Source organism: Anticarsia gemmatalis, chromosome 19, assembly GCF_050436995.1.
Source record: "Anticarsia gemmatalis isolate Benzon Research Colony breed Stoneville strain chromosome 19, ilAntGemm2 primary, whole genome shotgun sequence".
Classification (NCBI taxonomy): domain Eukaryota; kingdom Metazoa; phylum Arthropoda; class Insecta; order Lepidoptera; family Erebidae; genus Anticarsia; species Anticarsia gemmatalis.
This window is the reverse complement of record NC_134763.1, coordinates 4,668,378-4,688,976: the sequence shown is the minus strand read 5'-3', so window position 1 is coordinate 4,688,976 and position 20,599 is coordinate 4,668,378. Positions and strand designations below refer to the sequence as shown.

Below are 20,599 nucleotides of genomic sequence, written 5' to 3'. Positions count from 1 at the left end.
GTGCACTCTACCTAGGGCTACCCTGGCTGATAGTTAGATTTTTTCGTAGTAGCAATATTTAGTAAAATGTCACAGCTGACAGCGAAAGAGTGTTGTCGCGTTGTGTCAAAAACTTGTCAAAAGCATCGTGCATTTATTTGAATTTATAGAAAAGTATTTAAGTAAACGAGTGAAGATTGTGACCTCAAGTTGCTTCTATTTATATAAAAGACTATCAAATTGGCGTAATGTTTTATCTAATAGGGTTAGGTTTGGGGGACGCCAAAGATATAACCGTAAAAGGCTTAGAAGTGGTTCGAAAATGTGATAAAGTTTTGTTGGAAGGTTATACATCTATACTTACAGTTGGGAAAGAGATTTTGGTAAGTTATATTCACTTAATTAGGTATATAAAATTTATTTAACTATTAGTCACTATCGTCGGCATAATTATTTTTCCCATTGCAATATTGATCTAATAGGACTTATAAGTTAACATGTGTACCTACACAGTTCAATGCAAGTTTCAGGGATCTGGAACGCTACGCTAAAAAATTAAAATGCATATACATATACATTATTTAATAACGGTAGAATAACCTTACATTAATTTTGTTTTATCCATCAATTATTACAAAAATATTGACAATTGATGTACATAATTTTATTAATGAAACCATGCTAAACAGCACAAAAAAAAAATCAAATACTGTCCAGTTCCTAGTTCATGGATCACTGGCAGCATTCATAGTATGCTGTTCACCTACCGTACCATGCATAGATTAGAACATGAGTCTTACAATTATTTTATTTGTATTTTTTTTACTATATGTAATTATTTGATACTTATTCTTAATTTATTTTCAGGAAGAATTTTATGGCAGGCCCTTGATTATAGCTGATCGTGAACTATGTGAAAGTGCAATAGATGATATATTATTGGAGGCTAAGGATAAAGAAATAGCACTGTTGGTAGTTGGTGATCCACTTGGTGCCACAACACATACTGATATGTTGTTAAGAGCTAAACAGTTTGGTGTTCAGACACAAGTAAGTAGTCAAAACAACACAGGTTTTAATAATATTCCTATATTTCAAATATTAATCTGTATATGTATGTATGTTATAGTAATCCTGACTTTCATCATACATAAACCCAGTCTCTAGAGCTATGTAAAATCCTGTTGATTTGTTTATTATCTGAACAGTAAACTATTATTTCTGTAATCATAATCAATAAATCCTATAGCTTTGCTTAGACTTATGTGGTTACCTACCAGTTCAGTTATTCCTGCCTGTAAAATAAAGATGTGGTCTAAAGATTTCTGTCTTTTCCACCTTGAAACTTTCTGTTGGACTTATAAATAGCAGTAATTTTTAGATCATATACTTTCAGATTTCTCTTTCTATTAAAGTCTTTGATTTAAAATCATTTTAATAAAAAATCTGGATACTTACCCAATTTTTTACTTACAGATCATTCATAATGCGTCAATTATGAACGCTGTTAGTTGTTGTGGGCTACAATTATATAATTTTGGAGAAACTGTTTCCATACCTTATTGGACTGAAACATGGAAACCAGACAGCTTCTTTGAAAAAATTGTTGGAAACTTTTCTAGAAATTTGCACACTTTGTGCTTATTAGGTAGGTTATGATCTGTTATTGAGTGCTTATTATAAAACTACTATAAATCTGAGACTAGCTGCTTCGATACTCGTATCGTTTTAAGCAAATGAGGGAGGTTAGTATCCACCACACTGGCAAAATGCAGGTTAGGCATGACTTGACCCGAGAAATGTGTTGAATAAGTTGTAGGGATGCAAGGTTTTATAACTTGTGTGTTTTCCTTCACCATTTGAACGTGTGATTATACGTTTTTCTTTGTGCACTTGTAAGTTCAGAAACTCATTTGTGCATTGCCTCAGGTTTTAACTGTCAAGCACTTGGGTGGGAGCCTGCCACAGCCATATTTTTTATTAGCCTTTCTTTTTTGGTAGTTAGCCTATATTTGGTATAAGCCATGTCCTACTCCCAAGCAAAGGCCTCACATGTAGATTGTTATATAATAGCCTCTCTTACTAATATAAAATTAAATATAATTATTTCAGATATTAAAGTGAAAGAACCAACTGAGGAGTCATTAACGAAAAAAGTTCGCCAATATATGGATCCCAAATTCATGTCTGTCAAAGAAGCAGCAATCCAATTGATACAAATCATAGAAAAAAATCCAGATTCAGGTTGGTGTGCTAATTGCTTTATGAAAGTCAAGAGTTAACATTTGTGATAATAATTATTATCAGTCTGCGTAATACCATTCAACTTTACAAAATCTTAGTCTTGTGCATCTGAAGTGTAATGATTTGAACCCATGCTTCTGCATAGGAATCTTATTCTCATTGTGTATTCTATTCTACAGGGTGTCCCAAAACTCAACGATAATCCGAGGCAGGATGAAAGGCCAAGTCATACCGGTCCTAGGAAAAATAAGAAAAAAATTCCATATCACTTAGTTCAGCAATAATAGACATATTTCAAAAAAGTTGAAATTCCACACCCTTGGTCGCATTTTCAAGTCCTGTGATCACGAATGTCACAATTTCGCTGTGTTTTTTTTAATTTCGTAATCTTCATTAAATATGCTATGAATCGTAAAACAAATTAATGCACAAAACATTGTTAATTTAATAAAAAAAGTTAAGTTTTAGTGAGTAATGGTTCACAAAAATATCGTTAGTTAACTTTGACGCATCGTATTGAAAAAAAAATGTACTAAACTACCCTTGGCAAGTTATTTCAAAAGTTGGCGCATTTAATCAAGATTTCAAATTGGTGCTACACTTGCCACTTTTCTTGCCATTAAAAATGTTATTTTTATTTGAACGAAGAGTATCCTCGCAGATGGATCGAATGCAGTGGTTCAATCTTGTGGCCTCCTCGTTCCCCCGATCTAAATCCAATAGATATTTTTACTGGGAATGCATAAAAGAAAAAGTCTATTCGAAATCAATACAAAATCTATCAGAACTTCGCCAGAAAATTGACACAGCGTCAAAGGAAATAAATGCAAGGAATTTTGCTTGACTGTTGAGAAGATCTTTTGTACGTCGTTGCAGAGCCTGTATTCGTGCCGGAGGAAAGCAATTATTTTTAGTAAAGAGGTAATTGAGTCAATCCATAACCAATATTTAATGTTATAAACATAATATGTAATAATAATAAAAAAAAAACAATGAACGAATCATGTTCTCATTTAATTATTCTCCTTAAACTAAAGTAATTCCGAATTGTTTTCCTCTGGAACGAATACAAGCTCTGCAACGCCTTACAAAAGACCTTTGCACCAGTCAAGCAAAATTCCTTGCATTTATTTCCTTTGACGCTGTGTCAATTTTCTAGCGAAGTTCTGATAGATTTTGGAATCCGCAACCGTTCTCCTATGACCGGTTCGCCATTGGACTGTTCGTTGACAGGATGATTCATTTATTTCCTTTTCCCCAACAAAGTCTTTCACCTATGGACATTGCGTCGACAGAAACTTTCATCTATGTCAATTTCGACGACAGGTCTTTCCAGCTACAGAATATTCCACCGACACGACGATAAACCTATTACTCTGGTAACTACAGACCTTTTCATCTAAGGAGAATAGGCTGTCAATTTTAACACAAGCGATAAAACAAAAATATACATATCTAACAGCTACAGCTTACTGTATCCTAAACGTGGTAAAGACACGACTCTGCTGCCGTGAGCAGAGTCGTTACAAACACGTTGCACCGAGCCGAATGATTTCGCGTACATCGCCAGTAAACCTTCATATCACGCCTATTATTTAAGTGATAGGAGTTACCTTCATGGATTAAAATGTCTTTACCACGTTTAGATTCCACTATTTCACACTTACTCATTATAAAAGCATCAAATAATTGTTAAGACGAAGATGCACTACACCCAGAAACAAGTAAAGAAAAATGTTACTGATAATATGAAACTACCCACTTTTATTTACAATTATTCGTTATGTGCAAGCACCTACTCACAAATAAATTAAAATTTGCTACCTATAAATATGTTCGTAGTATGTAAAATAAATGAATTGTAACGCAATATTAACATAGATCATTTCCGGTGCAATACATAGTAAGTACCTAAAGGATGCAACTGTGGTATCTATGCACATGCAATAAAATTATCACTACAATACTTACTTAATTTTGTATGTACGTCAGGCTGGCCCGGCCCCTTGGAATTTAATAATGAGATTGTTATCAATCCAATGTACCCGGGTATACTAATATATGTAACACCTTCATTTTCAATGTAACTCTTTTTAAAAGAAATTACGTGCACTTCTTAGTGGCCGGGCCAGCCTGACGTTTTCAGCCCGGCCACCTTGTTTCCCACTAATCTACAAAAAATACTGGCAATATTGTGCTACAGATGAAATGTACCCTATAATTTATGCATATGTAACACAAAATCGAATCCTAAAATGCAATAGCATACGAAATATTAGCGGTTGCAGGTGGCCGGGCTGAAATTATTTCGTTAATATAAAACAGTAAAACTGCAACACCTACCAAAAACTAATACCAGTACATAATGAGATATAGAGATATAGAATACATGTAACGCTTTCATTTTAAATTATAATACATATTTAGAAAGAATAATCACTTGAAATTATATTTCAGCCCGGCCACCTAAAAGCGGTAATATTCCCTAAAATCTTATGCCAATTTGTACAGTAAAACCTGATACAGCTATGAAATGAAAGTTACATTCGTTTCGTTTTAGTCGTATACCTTTAAGCCTTCTGTTTGACTAGATTATCAAAATCTTAGAAACTTGCCGAAGAGTGACTATCATTTATTAACTAATTTCAGGACATTTGGTTTTGGATAGGATTTTGATAATCTAGTCAAACAGAAGGCTTAAAGGTATACGACTAAAACGAAACGAATGTAACTTTCATTTCATAGCTGTATCAGGTTTTACTGTACAAATTGGCATAAGATTTTAGGGAATATTACCGCTTTTAGGTGGCCGGGCTGAAATATAATTTCAAGTGATTATTCTTTCTAAATATGTATTATAATTTAAAATGAAAGCGTTACATGTATTCTATATCTCTATATCTCATTATGTACTGGTATTAGTTTTTGGTAGGTGTTGCAGTTTTACTGTTTTATATTAACGAAATAATTACAGCCCGGCCACCTGCAACCGCTAATATTTCGTATGCTATTGCATTTTAGGATTCGATTTTGTGTTACATATGCATAAATTATAGGGTACATTTCATCTGTAGCACAATATTGCCAGTATTTTTTGTAGATTAGTGGGAAACAAGGTGGCCGGGCTGAAAACGTCAGGCTGGCCCGGCCACTAAGAAGTGCACGTAATTTCTTTTAAAAAGAGTTACATTGAAAATGAAGGTGTTACATATATTAGTATACCCGGGTACATTGGATTGATAACAATCTCATTATTAAATTCCAAGGGGCCGGGCCAGCCTGACGTACATAATTTTGTTGTTTTATTTTCATAGAATCGAATAGGATGTAAGTAATCAAAACTACATAAATGAGTAGTTAATGCTTTTTTATAGGTAAGACTAACTCATTTTGAGAATTAAGTTCTTTATGTTGTAAGCAAAGTTTGACTTCTCTAAGGCAAGTAACCAACCCTGTTCTCTTAGTAAAGATACAGTAAGCTGTAGCTGTTAGATATGTATATTTTTGTTTTATCGCTTGTGTTAAAATTGACAGCCTATTCTCCTTAGATGAAAAGGTCTGTAGTTACCAGAGTAATAGGTTTATCGTCGTGTCGGTGGAATATTCTGTAGCTGGAAAGACCTGTCGTCGAAATTGACATAGATGAAAGTTTCTGTCGACGCAATGTCCATAGGTGAAAGACTCTGTTGGGGAAAAGGAAATAAATGAATCATCCTGTCGACGAACAGTCCAATGGCGAACCGGTCATAGGAGAACGGTTGCGGATTCTAGATTTTGTATTGATTTCGAATAGACTTTTTCTTTTATGCATTCCCAGTAAAAAATATCTACTGGATTTAGATCGGGGGAACGAGGAGGCCACAAAATTGAACCACTGCATTCGATCCATCTGCGAGAATACTCTTCGTTCAAATAAAAATAACATTTTTAATGGCAAGAAAAGTGGCAAGTGTAGCACCAATTTGAAATCTTGATTAAATGCGCCAACTTTTGAAATAACTTGCCAAGGGTAGTTTAGTACATTTTTTTTTCAATACGATGCGTCAAAGTTAACTAACGATATTTTTGTGAACCATTACTCACTAAAACTTAGCTTTTTTTATTAAATTAACAATGTTTTGTGCATTAATTTGTTTTACGATTCATAGCATATTTAATGAAGATTACGAAATTAAAAAAAACACAGCGAAATTGTGACATTCGTGATCACAGGACTTGAAAATGCGACCAAGGGTGTGGAATTTCAACTTTTTTGAAATATGTCTATTATTGCTGAACTAAGTGATATGGATTTTTTTTCTTATTTTTCCTAGGACCGGTATGACTTGGCCTTTCATCCTGTCTCGGATTATCGTTGAGTTTTGGGACACCCTGTATATATTATATAAGTGACATATTTTCATCAACTTTTACAGGTATAAACAAAACAAGTAAAGCAGTGGGACTTTCTAGAGTTGGTGCTGCAGATCAGCGAATAGTGGCCATGTCGCTGGACGCAATGCAAAATCTAGATCTGGGGCCGCCACTGCACAGCCTCGTCATTCCAGCACCTAATTTACATCCATTGGAACTAGACTATCTCTTACAATTTGAACCAGTTGATTGATATATAATTATATAAGAATGGCATAGTTATGTAAATATAATAACAAATCAAATAAATTTGAGTATTTAATTAATATATTTTTATTATTTACAATTATAGTAATAATAATTAAAATCATGATATTAACAGAATTTGATACGACCATGAGAATCCACATTCAAACCCATAATTGGTCCACAAAGCTACCACAAAATACATACTACAACAAAATTATCTTCAATTATAAATGTTAAAAGGTACATTAATTATTATTTGGTCTAAGTTTCACAATTATAAATAATGAAATCTATTTTAATAATATACAAATAACGGAATGTAGATACCAACATTATAAAACAGGTCACCTATGATTGGTATACATCAAACATCTCTAGATAAAACTGGAAAATGGTGGGTCACATTATTATAATTAATAGTTAGGAGCTTATATTATGGAATTTTACATAACACTAGCACATTTCCTTAAAATAATTATACAGTCTTTAGACTTAGTTATAGGGGTACATACATGGTTTAATAATAATAATATATTAAGACAAATTCACTTATCTCGTGCTTTCTATTTATCATGTGAGATTACAAAACAGGGAACTATATAAATAGACATTGATTTAAGAGTATTAAATTTTTTAAACAGCTGATACTTGTTGATCGTCATCGTCATCATCCGGTGCATCGTAATAATCATAGGGGCGCGTGACACCCTCATGAGAATGCGCTCGACTGAGACGCTCAAGGCGCGCCATATGCGCAGCAAGCGTCAATGGCGCTTGCGGCATGCGTGGCGGTGGCACTGGACGGGCGCAGCTTGCTGCGGTACATGATCCGTGCCCGCTGTCGCTCGATGTAGCTGAGCCAGTCTTTCTTAGTGGCAAGTTGACTAATGATGTAACACTACTACTCTCTGCTGATAAGTCTACTGGCAGAGGAGTTGGAGTGTCAGAATGCGATCTTTCATGTGCAGTTCTAGGGCAACAAATACCAGCCCCGGGACCGTCTCGTCGGTGGGAACAGGGTGAAGGTCCCGGTGGTGGCGGTCGGGGCTGATGTGGTCTCGTCTTAGCGGGTTCAGAAAGAGCTAGCAGCTTTCTAACTGCTTGGGGGGAAGCAGTACCAAACTTATTACCTGCAAAGCTCTTCTTGCTTTCACTGGCTGATGAAGCACTGCTTGTTGTGGACAAAGAAGGTGATGGGTGCCGCCGGCGCGGTATTGCAGGGGCCGGCCCAGCGCCTTCACATTCAAGGGATAGAGAGTGTAGGCGCTCTTCATCTGTTTCTACATGCATTCTATTCAGATATGCTTTAACCCGACGAACCATTTGTGCTTCTTCAAACATTTTTTTAGGATTTGGGACATTGGATGACTTTTTCCTTCTTTTAACAGTTACTTGGCCTTGTTGCACCCCTGTAGTTAACTGATTCAAAGCAACCATAGCGTTGGAGGGGGGCTGTTTTCCTAACTCAAGTAAAGTTAGAAGATCATAGGGAGCACTACACATATTTGTGAGTGTTCTAACTTCTTTTGCAATCATACGCAGTTTTTCAAAGTTTACCATCCCTTCAACTTTAGTATCATTACCCAAATGAATAAATGTAAGATCTTTTTTAACCACTGGATAAAAAGGTATTACAGGTGATCTACCTTGCTCAGTAGTGACAAGTTGCCTGTATTTTGACATATTTCTTGAAGGATCCATAAGTGTCTGCAAATCAGTAAAAAGTTTTAAATATTTTGTGGGTAATTTTTCCCAGGTCATTCTTAATCTCGATACTGCACCATGTCCCAGTCCCGAAATTATTGCAAACATTGAATTGAAATTTTTGCATTCCTTACAATGGCGTGCCACTTTGATAAACTGTTTAATAATTTTAAAACGTCTAACAGGATTTTGCTCATTCACAACTTCAGTGACAACCCAAAACATTTCCTTGTTAACTAATTCCGCAAATTGTGATAACATTGGTAAGCCATATCTGCTTTTCAATTCAAATAAATCATCAACATACTCAGTACTTTCTATCTGTCGAAAGATACAAAAGTCTTGTAAAGTCAGTTGCACTGCAACTTCAACTGCATTTAACTGTAGGAAATGTACAACGCTTTCTCTGAGAAGTTCAGGTGCCATTTCATCAGGCACTAAAGTCTCACTGATTCCATTTGTCTTTAGATAATACCTTGAGCTGAGACCAATACGTTCAGCCAAATTTTGCAACTGATCTGGCAAGCGATGTTGCTTGATAATGCCACCCTGTGCAACAGACACTTCACACAAGGAAAAGTTTGAACTGGGGTCAGTAATACCAAACTCTTGCAGAGTGAGCATTACTACTTCTCTTGCCGTGGTTTCCTTGTGTACTAACAAGTATTTGCATGTTTGGTCAGATTTGTACACCTTGAGAACATGTTCAGGATAATCAGATGATTGATACTCATCATAGCAAATTGATATTAAATCAGGATTACTGTGGGAGTTATAGAATGAAGTGCTAGTGTTAGCTTTGTTTAAAGAGTCAGAGTTGGAGAGAATACTATCATCAGTAGGTAAACCATCAGTAATGGTATTCTTGGGTAAAAGATTCATTTTCATTAAAGCTTTCTGTAGTTTCTTTTTAGGTCCTAATGTCATGAAACCTTTCTGAGGTTCTTTTTTAATGCTTAATTGGGGTTTCTTGGTGGGAGATTGAAAAACAGGTGTTAGCGTAATTGGGTCATCACTTAATAGTTCAGCAGTAGACAGTCTAGCCCTAGGATCAGTTTGCCAATGAACTCGATTGGTACATCCTCTCTGCCTTGGAGAATTCTCTGGCATTAACAACATTTGTTTAAAAGCTAATAAATTACTTTTCACTGTAATGCTTAAATGTGTTGATCCTGTAATAATTTCCATTGCTTTTGCATGACTTACATGCTGAAAAGATTGACCATTCACTTCCAAAACCTGGTCACCTCTTTTCAAACCAACATCTTCTGCCTTAGAATGTTTCTCAACTTTAAAAATAAATATTCCATATCCTCTCTCATAACCTCCTAATATTGTAAAGTTCAAATGTTCATCCCTGGTGGGGCGAGATAATGTGACACTTCTTGTCCTAGCTTTGGCTGAACAAGCTATATTTAGCAGCCTCAATTGACTTTCCATTTTTTCACGCTCTAAAGCTGTTTCAAAATTTTCAAGAAACTCCATCATATTAGGATCAGTTTCAAAATCAGTAAAATGATTGTTCACCCAGAGTAACACGACTCTAGTTACTTTATCACGTACAGAAGGTTCTGAAAACCAGGCAAGTAGCTGTTTGGCAACAACCAAAGGACTTTCAATAAATGTTCTGTGAGTTAACAAAAAATCTTCTACATATGTGGAATCACGGGAATTGTCCTCCACAAGCTGTAACATTAACTGTTCTGGAGTGCCTCTGATGACAACATGACCTTGCTGGCGCCCTGACTCTCCTGCTGCTCCTCTGTATTCTGTAACCAGCTCTACAATACCATTCTCATTTTCATGCCTTCTTATATTTTCTTCACCTTGATGCAAGATTCGGTAATAGTCAGTCTGTGTGATACATACAAACTGACAGTCATCACATTTTGTTGTCATTACACCTCTATGATATAATTTTTCCAGTGTGGCTTCTGCCATCCCAAAGCTATCACCCACATTGAGATGTTCCACTTCTCCATTCTGATGTTCAATACTAACATGTCCATTAATAAGAACAGACCAAGAATCATGTTCTTCACCATCATTCATAACAACTGTGCCAGCTTTTTCAACAACAGCAAATACCATTACAGCACACAATGCTCGACGTACCGTCAATGTCATGTTTGTAAAGGCTTTCAGGTGTTGTGTAAATTCTAACAGAGTTTCAATATCATCATCTGATCTTTCACTTGGGTCCTTTTCAAGACATTCACGAACAGCATCACGTACTGTGAGGCTATCCATACTTTCTTCTAAATCTTCTTCCTCATCAGAGTCAACTATGGACTCCAAGAGGCCAGAAAGATCCACCTCCATGTCCATGTCCAAAGAGCTATGCACCGACGTCATCGTGTCACTGCCGCTGTATGCAGAACTGGTATCACTGGCGTTAGAGCACTTCAGCGTGTGGGGGTACAGCTCTGGACTGTGACGGCCTCCACGCCCACCTCTCAACATCGTGAAGCTTCTAACCTGTCGATCGACGTCCAGCTTCTGAAATATTATTAAAAAATATACGACATGAAAATCAATATTTGCGAGGATTACTTGCACACATCGTTTGTGTATTGTCAATAAAATTGTATAGTTTTAGAACACTTTTTGATAAGAAGCAAAAGAAAGTTTTAGATTCATATGTAATATGCACATTCGACAACTACTAAGAAATGCGGGAGACTTTCTTTCGTTAGTGTCTATCTTTGTAATGAGGATGTGATTGAGAGTAGCGACCAATGTTATTGTAGGGGCCTTACAGTCTGTTAGTAAAGTTGGACAGTAATCTAACAAGCATAGTTGCAAGAAACGGTAAATAATAGTAAGTTTCAAACCTTCACAATTTCTATTTATTTTGCATTCATGGCGGAACTGTCAGCGCTTCCATGTTGCTTTCTAAATTAATTACCCTTCTCCATCAACATAAAGAAACTGAACTGTTTTTCACACTTCACAACGCACTTAAATTTGTAACGTCTTATAAACTTAAACCGATATTCAACCCAAATTATTATCGCGTAGTTACGGCATGTAGTAATTTCGGAAAATCTTTAGAAAGCTATACTTTCGTCCAAAGCTGAATAATATATAAATACCATAGAGAAGACAGAGATCGTTGCCATAAATGAATGAAATACTTTAGATCATTTTTTTCTATTCTTTAAATTTGGTTATTTATTTATTTAATTACCTACCTAATTATGTGTTTGCATGTACATAAAAATGCAATTGTATACTACCTTAAAAAAACGTTTAATTATCTCTGTACCGAAATTTTACATCTCTACCAAGCTTTTGTGCGCAATATTTTAACATGCTAGAATTTATTGCAATTTTAATTCTGTTTTATTTATACTTCTGTGTAATTAGATTTGCTACTGCAGTTATAGCAAATTGGCAAAACAGAACCATAAAACAAAGATAAAATATCGAGTTTATAGGTCTACTTATTTTCAAAATGCACATAGAGACTACGATCTTAAGTTTTTAAAGTCTTTCCTATTTTTATTATCTGTATTGTAGCTGCGTTCTACAAACGGAATACGTGCAAACGTTTCTCTACTAATTATAATTTTACATACTTTTAGAATATTCATAGTATCATATATACAAAATTGTACGCTTATTTATTATTATTTAATTTAAGGTTAACTTATATTTAGCCAATAATCAATAAAACATATAAAAGTACTTCGAATGGCCAACTGAACATTTTCTATCTCCATCTATTTTCAGAAGTAGGTACTTTTGTATGAGTGTAGCGTTTTCGCAGCAAATCAGTGATGTTAATCTTTTAGTTACAAATTTTGTAAATTAATCGCTTCACGTAGTGAAAAAAGTCGCATATACGTTTGATTGGTCTTGTGAAAGTGCAACACCCAAAAATAATCTTGTGTATAGCGTTAAAATGCGTCCAGTTTTAGAGTCGAAACGGATGGTGAGCGATGGCGAGAATACGGTGATAGATTTTTGGTGTTAAATTTTGCTCCGTGTCATCACCGCTATAGCTTCCGATTACGTCTAGGACGGACGATAACCGTTTTAATTCGGTGTTTTACGTGTTGTTAAACGCAAATCATAAAAAATCTCTCGCGAATATTGTAAGAAAATAAATTGTCATTGACTGACCGGCTGATATTACACGAGGCTTGTATGTATATGCGACTTCTACCTTCTGCTATTCGTGACACGCCTCAGAAAATAAATCTAAATTTGTGAATCGAATTATTCTTTTCTGTATTTGTGTCATTTTAGTGATAGAGACGGTTTTAAATTACGTAACTGTTGTGGAATCTTGAAGTGTATAAAGAATGGCCTGAGTGTGACCACTCCATTACCGTCATGTGTGACGAAGGAATGTTTGTTTAGGCTCTAATATTGTGCATCTTACGGAAAGTGCGCGTTCAACTCGTGGACTGGGCCAGATCATGACTCTGCTTGAATCAAAACAGTTTTCGCATTGATCGCCGTCTACCTATCGTCATTTGGGACACTTTTATATTACCAAAATGTCTTCGGGAACTTTTGTGGACAGAATTGACCCTTTCGCCAAGAGGTCCATGAAGAAAAAGACTAAGAAGTCTCAGGGCTCCTCTCGGTACCGCAATACGCAAGATGTGGAACTGCAGGCACTGCCCTTGCTCAAAGGTGGGTCCATCTAATACTAACAAGATTACAACATATATTTTTGGATTTCTTTTTAATTTTAGTGGCTCTTTATTTTTATTTTGAGGGTAATCAGTATTTGATACAATTTTTCTAGTTCATTGAACTTTTGCCTTGATTTTCAATGAACTAATGTAAATAGGTTATGATTGAAAAACTGTTTACATGAATCTTTAAAATATGGTATCCATACAATTATTACTCACTATTTTGATTTTATTGTTTTAAATAAGTGACTAGGGGGGGGTGGGGTAGTTTCTAGATGGGGTATTTCTATTAGTTTACTTGAAATTAAGCTTTAATTATGATGGCCACTGTTAGTCTGTAGTGAATATACATATATACTTATTTAGTTATTGAGGTCCAAGGTAAACACCAATAAGCTTATGGAATTAAATAATGTCCTTCAAGGTGTGATGTATTCACTGATGTTTAATGAACATTGACATAACCAAGATATTTCCCTTTTATGGGTCTACAAAATATATTGAGAACATAACCATATCTTTTATCTTAATGTACACATATTAATATTAGACAAATGCCATGAGTTATGAAGTTCTGCAGCATTAAATTGTTGCTCATAAATGTGTCACCAAATTATTTACACATACATGATATTATTCTGTAATTCACACATGAACAGTCTTGCCAGCCAGTGTTGAACCTATTTATATAAATAGGTACTTATTGGTTAGCTGATAATAAAAAGCAGTGGAATCTGGTCCATTAGCAATTTGTGGGTTGATGGATAAATGACTAAACATTTTCTTTTGAGAGACTGCTTATAGATAATGTGTATCAGATAACACATTATTGGTATGATTTGTTCAACATAATATGCATATACTATTGTGGTAGTTTTCTAGTAATTGCATAGTAGTAATAGAGAAGACAAAGATTGTAAATATTTATTAAAGGAAATGTCAAACATCTAATAGTATGTAATACTTTAATTGAAAATTGTTTTGTAGTATATCCACAGTGATAAAGTCCATAGTTAATTCACAGTTATCTACACATATTGATATGTGTACTTGTAGTTTGAAAAATCTTGATCTTGATAAAATTATAATTGCCTATCTTGGCCACATTGTATCAATATCAATCTATCAATATAACAGCAATATCTAAAGGAAATATATTCTAATTAGATTCTTGTGATCTTGTACAATTTGAGGTGGTAAATATAGTATATTCCTATTATTTCATATGAGTATTAGATCAAACTTTTCAAGTAAGACCAATTGTTTTCAGATGTTCCGAGCAGTGAGCAGGAGGAGCTCTTTATCCGCAAGCTGCGACAGTGCTGTGTTGCTTTCGACTTTATGGATCCTGTTGCTGACTTGAAGGGCAAGGAGATAAAGCGTGCCACCCTCAATGAGCTTGTTGAGTATATCACTGGAGGCCGTGGAGTGCTTACTGAGCCTGTTTATCCAGAGATTATTAAAATGGTATGCATAAACATTTATAACATTATGATTATTTTTTTGTTTTTAAATATAGCACTTACCTTACTTATACACCAATAACAGAAACCATTTTCCTAGCCTCATCTCAATGACTACCATCTAAATATGAGGAAATTATTTATGAATATGTCATTGTAGTTATGGCTTGTTTTGCCTGCAATATAATTAAAGGCATCACAATAAAAATTAGTTCTAGGGTAACAATATAGAAATTCTAAAGTATTCCTCAATAAACAATAAAAAATGCTATTAACTGATACATAAATATTATTATATTATCAGATACATAAATTAATATAACAGATATATAAAAATACAAATTTTATAAGATACATAAATTAATTGTATTAAAATAATTTTTGTAGCCAAATAATAATAAGTACAAAATTATTTCATTTCAAATTTTATCATCTGTAATTCTGTATTGCTTGTATTATTGTAAATTACATTCAAATTTGCAAAAATGTAATATAAGATTTTTCATATTTTCTACCATAGCAATTTTAGTATCAATCAATTATAGTAAGTAATAAGTTTATTTACCATTTATTTAAAACCAGTCAGTCAGAATAGAAAATAAAATATGAAACGATCTCATAAAACTAAAGACTATAAAATAATGTTAATAAATACTCTTATTTACAACACAAGGAGTCAGATAACCTACAGCTAATAGTGAATGAGCTAGGTGTTTAGGCTAATGATGACCACAGCACGCGTTCGCGATCGTGCAACGGCAATTGCCGGCGTCTAGTAGAAAATAAATGTAGAAGTTATATTAAACACCTCTAAATGTAGCTAGTACAATGTGTTCCTAATCTACCTTCTCTAGGCACCACCTGGCATAAAACAAGTGTTCTAAAGTCCATCTCGATGTCACCCATAATCTATGTATGAATGTTCAAATTTTCCCAGACACATTTTATTACCTGTCCTTGACCTTATTTTTAATGGTTTCTAATAATTGCTATTCCCAATAATTAAAATATCAGAACACTGTCAAAAATACAATAACCCTATTTATTAATTGAATATGTCTTGTCTGTGACAAATTTATTATTTAGATGTAGGGAAACATTGATTCTAATGAATACTCATTACTCATATGATGTCTAGCATAGCTAGTTATACGATTTAGATCATTCTATGTCTTAAAAATTAATAATATTAAGAATTTTAAGGTTAAAAATAGTGATTTACATGAAGCATTATGATACCTAATTTACTTGTTATTGTAAACTAAGTGAAACATAGTTTTTGGTTGAAATAAAAAACCATGTTTGTAAGCTAATTTTATTGAACAGTGAGTACATAAATACTATAATGTTACATATTAATCTTATTTAGATAAATCCCATAAAAATATTTATTTATTATTTTTCACTTTCCTAGTCCTAGAAACATGTGCACATGACATGTGGCAGTTCTAAATGGAGGTAATAGGATCCTGTATGTGTCATCAATACACCTATACATTATGTTCTCCATGCATGTATTTAAGTAAGAATCAGAATATTGAATAGTTATGTAATAATATATATGTAGTAGAATGCTCATTCAATCAAAACAACTTACATGGACCACCATTCTACTATTGCTTGCCCATCCCATACATTATTGACATAAAATTGTGTGCACCTACAATGTTTGGCTTAAGAGTTGATAATTACACCTCAAGTGCAACCTATTGAATGTGCTTGAGTAGGTTAGATTTATTGCTTGCCTTTTATTTATAGTATCTACAGCAAGAGATGAGCCTAGAGAGATCATGTAAACTACGGGTATCAAATATCCGCCATTTCAATACTGTACTTGAGAGAAATAAGATTCTATTCCTATGAACTTTAGCAGTGTAAAATAAAAGTATTTTTTGTTGTCGTAGATATCGGCCAACTTATTCCGCACTCTACCGCCAAGTGAAAATCCCGACTTTGATCCAGAAGAAGATGATCCAACTTTGGAGGCCTCATGGCCACATCTTCAACTAGTCTACGAATTCTTCCTGCGCTTCCTTGAGTCAACTGATTTTCAGCCAACTATTGGCAAGAAGGTCATTGACCAAAAATTTGTACTGCAGGTAATTTAATTGATAATTTTGTATTTGTTTTTACATTTACCTAAATGAAGAGTTAATGTTTTTACATGTTACATGTGTACTGTAAAATGCATATATTTACTTGAAAATACATATAAGAAAACGAATGAAGCTTAGTAAGTAATTTTATAAACTAAATAGCTATAAAATTATCTCGTTCATTTTAAATTGGTCGAGTTATTTATTATTATTAGTCTTTCTTGAGTGTGGATGAACTATTCTCAAAATCATAAAAGTTACAGCATAAGTCTAGGCTTATAATATATTATTGTCTGGCTTCTCGCAACTATTATTGCATTGAATCGATTTTGAAATGGTAGTTATGATCTTTCCTGTTTAGAAAGAAGCTCTTTAAGGGCGATTTGGTGATTTTAAACTAGCGTTATTTTTGCGCGTATACGATCGTTTCGGCATACGTAACAGCAAGCACGGTACACGTTCTTATAAAACCGAACTTGTGTGCACTTCGGCGTGTTGTGTGGAACCGGTAGTGATGAGTTAGTAGCACCATTGATTATATGAGCTATATAATTACAACTTTTAAGCATGTCAACTCGCGTATGATTTGCTCGTGGGGCAATAGGAGCCTCTGTATGCGTCTACAACGCTTTCAAAAATATAGTATGTTTTTGTGCGTATAAAATGTTGAGTCTCGAACCACTCTTAACAGTGACAGTGAGTTTATATTTTTTTAAGAAACGACCACAAGTGCCTTAATTTTTACATTTGCATAACACTTGGTTTAACACGTTCGCTGCCCCTGACGCGTATGTGCGTTTTGTAGAACGCACATACGCGTCGCGGGCAGGGAACGTGTTAAATCGTACTAAAATGTATGAGAATTAAGATCTCCAAAATTCACACACTGAAAACATCTAAATCTGCACACAATGAGGATGTTAATATTACAAATCAAATTTATAAATAATCAACATACCTAGTTTCCTTGTTGCATCACTGTGAATTTATACAGATTTTTGATAAGTAAGTTACCCTTGATGTTGAATCAGTTTAATGATATTCCACAAATCGTTTATAGAATCAAAACTGAGAAAAGGCATGCTTTTAAGCAATGAAAATATGTATAACTCGATATACGTATAGACATGGTAACTTGTGTTAGTTAAACAATATTTTGGCTTTTCTCGTACAAAATAATTAAATTTGACGATCTCGTGACAGTGGTCACTACGGCGCTATCAATGCACTTTAATAGACTGAAAACCATGCAAGCTCCATTTTAACTATTTAGTAATAAGTTGTTAATGTCAGGTATTTTGCTATAGTAATTTCCACTTAATTTTTCTATGCCTGTTACTGTAACACGCAGAGAAAAATGTTGGACAGATAACATGTTGTAAATTAATTATTATTCCTTTGTTCATAAAGCTTTTAGATTTGTTCGATTCGGAAGATCCGCGCGAGCGCGACTTCCTAAAAACGGTGCTTCATCGCATCTACGGCAAGTTCTTGGGATTGCGGGCCTTTATACGAAAGCAAATTAATAACATATTCCTACGATTTGTGTATGAAACAGAACATTTTAATGGTGTAGGCGAACTCTTGGAAATATTGGGCAGGTCAGTATTGAACAATCTCATATTATATATTTAATTGCCCTGTCATAAATGTAATAATATTAAAATTATTATTCCAGTATAATCAACGGATTTGCACTTCCCCTGAAGAGTGAGCACAAACAATTCCTGGTGAAGGTGCTACTGCCGCTGCACAAGGTGAAGTGTCTGTCGCTATACCACGCGCAGCTCGCCTACTGCGTCGTGCAGTTCCTAGAGAAGGACGCCACTCTCACGGAGCACGTCGTGCGCGGACTGCTCAAGTTCTGGCCCAAGACATGCTCACAAAAAGAGGTAACGCACGTCTCTTTGCGTATACTTAAGTCATTAATTTATATTATTATAATGTATACTGACAAAATTACATATTTCATTTCAAGGTCATGTTTTTGGGCGAAATTGAGGAGATATTGGATGTGATTGAGCCAGCTCAATTCGTCAAAATACAGGAGCCGTTGTTCAGGCAAATAGCTAAATGTGTGTCTAGTCCACATTTTCAAGTAAGTTCGTTTTTGTTTTTGACTGATTTAATTTGATTTAGATGTATTGATTAAACCTTTTGCTGTTGATTACTTATTATTCTTTGACACATTTCATAAATAAACAGCGATCTATTCATGTGAGGTACGCTTTATGCATTATAGAATGTAATTACTTCGTTAGCGATCGATCTTTGTGGGCAATTATACATGATGTTGAATAGTCGTAAACTCAGATTTTGTAAAAATTGCAGGTGGCTGAAAGAGCACTCTATTTTTGGAACAACGAATATATAATGTCTCTTATGGAAGAAAACAATCACGTGATAATGCCCATAATGTTTCCTGCGTTGTACCGGATCAGCAAGGAACACTGGAATCAAACTATAGTCGCACTCGTCTACAACGTGCTGAAGACGTTCATGGAGATGAATTCAAAGCTGTTTGACGAGCTCACTGCTAGCTATAAGGCGGAAAGGCAGAAGTGAGTATATAGTATAATGATATAGTGGGCGGGTGCGGGAGACGCGAGAGTGTGATGTGAGTGTGACGTGAATGATGCGTGTCGTGTGTTGCAGAGAGAAGAAGCGCGAGAAGGAGCGCGACGAGCTGTGGAAGCGGCTGGGCGAGCTGGAGATCAGCCACAAGCGGCAGCAGGCGGCGCCGCTCGCCAAGTGATGCCGCAGTCGACAACCTCCATCCACGACCTAGAATAATGCGATTCAATTTGTTTTCAGCTATGTATTGATATTTTCTATTCGATTACATTTTTGTTAATGACGTTATTAATTTTTAATACCTCTAACGGTCGGTCGTCCGAAAATACTATACTATTGCGCAGTGTCTCCGTGGATTCGGTTCGCTCGTGAGCTCCGTCGGGCCGCACCGCGCTGCGTCGCCTCGCCTCGCCTCGCCCTGCGGCTCGACTCGCATTCGGTGTGACTACAAATTACTAATAGTGCTAAATGTTTATATATGGCCGCATACCGATTCTACCTACCCGATAATTATTATTACTATTTTATATACGTTTACATAGGTCTCTAGTTTACTTTAGGATTTTTTAATATTGTTAAATTGTTTAAATAAGTTAAAGTTGTATGTATTATTGATGCATGATTGATTGTAACGCATTTCGGATCACCGATAAATGTATTAATCGGGCACCCAGCTTTGGCTGAATATGATTGTACAAAATGAATAAGAAAAATTAAAATTGTAATTTGTTTAGTGTACGCGGGTTGGCGCGTCCCGGCCCGTGCTCGCGGCTTCGCCGTGCCTGCCCGCGCCCGTAGATCGTTGTATGAAATTTTCATTTAAATTAGATGCTCGATTCAATAATGTAATTTCGTCGTACTATCATTTTGTATAGTTACATAGTGTAAATAGGCATTTATTTATTATAAATTTATAGCAGTGTGATTTCTATACATAGCTGCGGGAGTGGAACACTTTAATTGGGCAAAATCGGTCTGAGCGAACTGGAGACTATTCATGTATCATGCATACAGCTCGGTAAAACTAAAACGTTAATTTGGATTATATTGGAGTAGAACAATGCTAAAAGTAGATATAATAATTTGTAAGGGAATAGTCATTAATTTGTATGATATTATTGTAGCAATTAATTTTTTCTATCATCACTTTGTAGAGCGCCGCGGCGTTGCGGCCAGCCGCAGCCCGCGCCTCTGTATATACCGATACGCGCCGCGACTTAGCGCTACTGCGTGTGTATGTATGTACACTATGGAGATGTTTGTTATGTAAAATGTATTAACATTG

At 35.0% G+C, this 20,599-nt stretch overlaps 3 protein-coding genes across 9 annotated transcripts; 2 read left to right on the top strand and 1 right to left on the bottom strand.

Moving 5' to 3' along the window:
- Window positions 1–69: 69 nt before the first annotated feature.
- Dph5 (diphthine methyl ester synthase) lies at window positions 70–6,866 on the top strand. 2 transcript variants are annotated; one of them, XM_076126393.1, is made up of 5 exons: window positions 70–362; window positions 847–1,029; window positions 1,456–1,627; window positions 2,092–2,223; window positions 2,403–4,288. In XM_076126393.1, the coding sequence occupies exons 1-5, from the start codon at window positions 228–230 to the stop codon at window positions 2,423–2,425; spliced, it is 645 nt and encodes a 214-aa protein (XP_075982508.1). In that variant the 5' UTR covers window positions 70–227; the 3' UTR covers window positions 2,426–4,288. The 2 variants fall into 2 exon arrangements, with proteins under 2 accessions (XP_075982508.1, XP_075982507.1); XM_076126392.1 differs by lacking the exon at window positions 2,403–4,288 and adding an exon at window positions 6,639–6,866 and having other exon boundaries at window positions 72–362.
- Window positions 6,867–6,891: 25 nt separating this feature from the next.
- PDZ-GEF (PDZ domain-containing guanine nucleotide exchange factor) lies at window positions 6,892–11,634 on the bottom strand. The gene is made up of 2 exons (XM_076126382.1): window positions 11,364–11,634; window positions 6,892–11,028 (listed from the first exon to the last, which is right to left on the bottom strand). Exon 2 carries the CDS (start codon window positions 10,990–10,992, stop codon window positions 7,459–7,461), a length of 3,534 nt encoding a protein of 1,177 aa, XP_075982497.1. The 5' UTR covers window positions 10,993–11,028; window positions 11,364–11,634; the 3' UTR covers window positions 6,892–7,458.
- Window positions 11,635–12,126: 492 nt separating this feature from the next.
- Window positions 12,127–19,597, top strand: LOC142980843 (serine/threonine-protein phosphatase 2A 56 kDa regulatory subunit epsilon isoform-like). 6 transcript variants are annotated; one of them, XM_076126391.1, is made up of 9 exons: window positions 12,127–12,145; window positions 12,784–13,176; window positions 14,452–14,648; window positions 16,549–16,743; window positions 18,151–18,341; window positions 18,419–18,632; window positions 18,719–18,838; window positions 19,072–19,301; window positions 19,396–19,597. In XM_076126391.1, the coding sequence occupies exons 2-9, from the start codon at window positions 13,038–13,040 to the stop codon at window positions 19,493–19,495; spliced, it is 1,386 nt and encodes a 461-aa protein (XP_075982506.1). In that variant the 5' UTR covers window positions 12,127–12,145; window positions 12,784–13,037; the 3' UTR covers window positions 19,496–19,597. The 6 variants fall into 6 exon arrangements, with proteins under 6 accessions (XP_075982506.1, XP_075982504.1, XP_075982503.1 ...); XM_076126389.1 differs by lacking the exon at window positions 12,127–12,145 and adding an exon at window positions 12,262–12,313; XM_076126388.1 differs by lacking the exon at window positions 12,127–12,145 and adding an exon at window positions 12,275–12,466.
- Window positions 19,598–20,599: the final 1,002 nt, after the last annotated feature.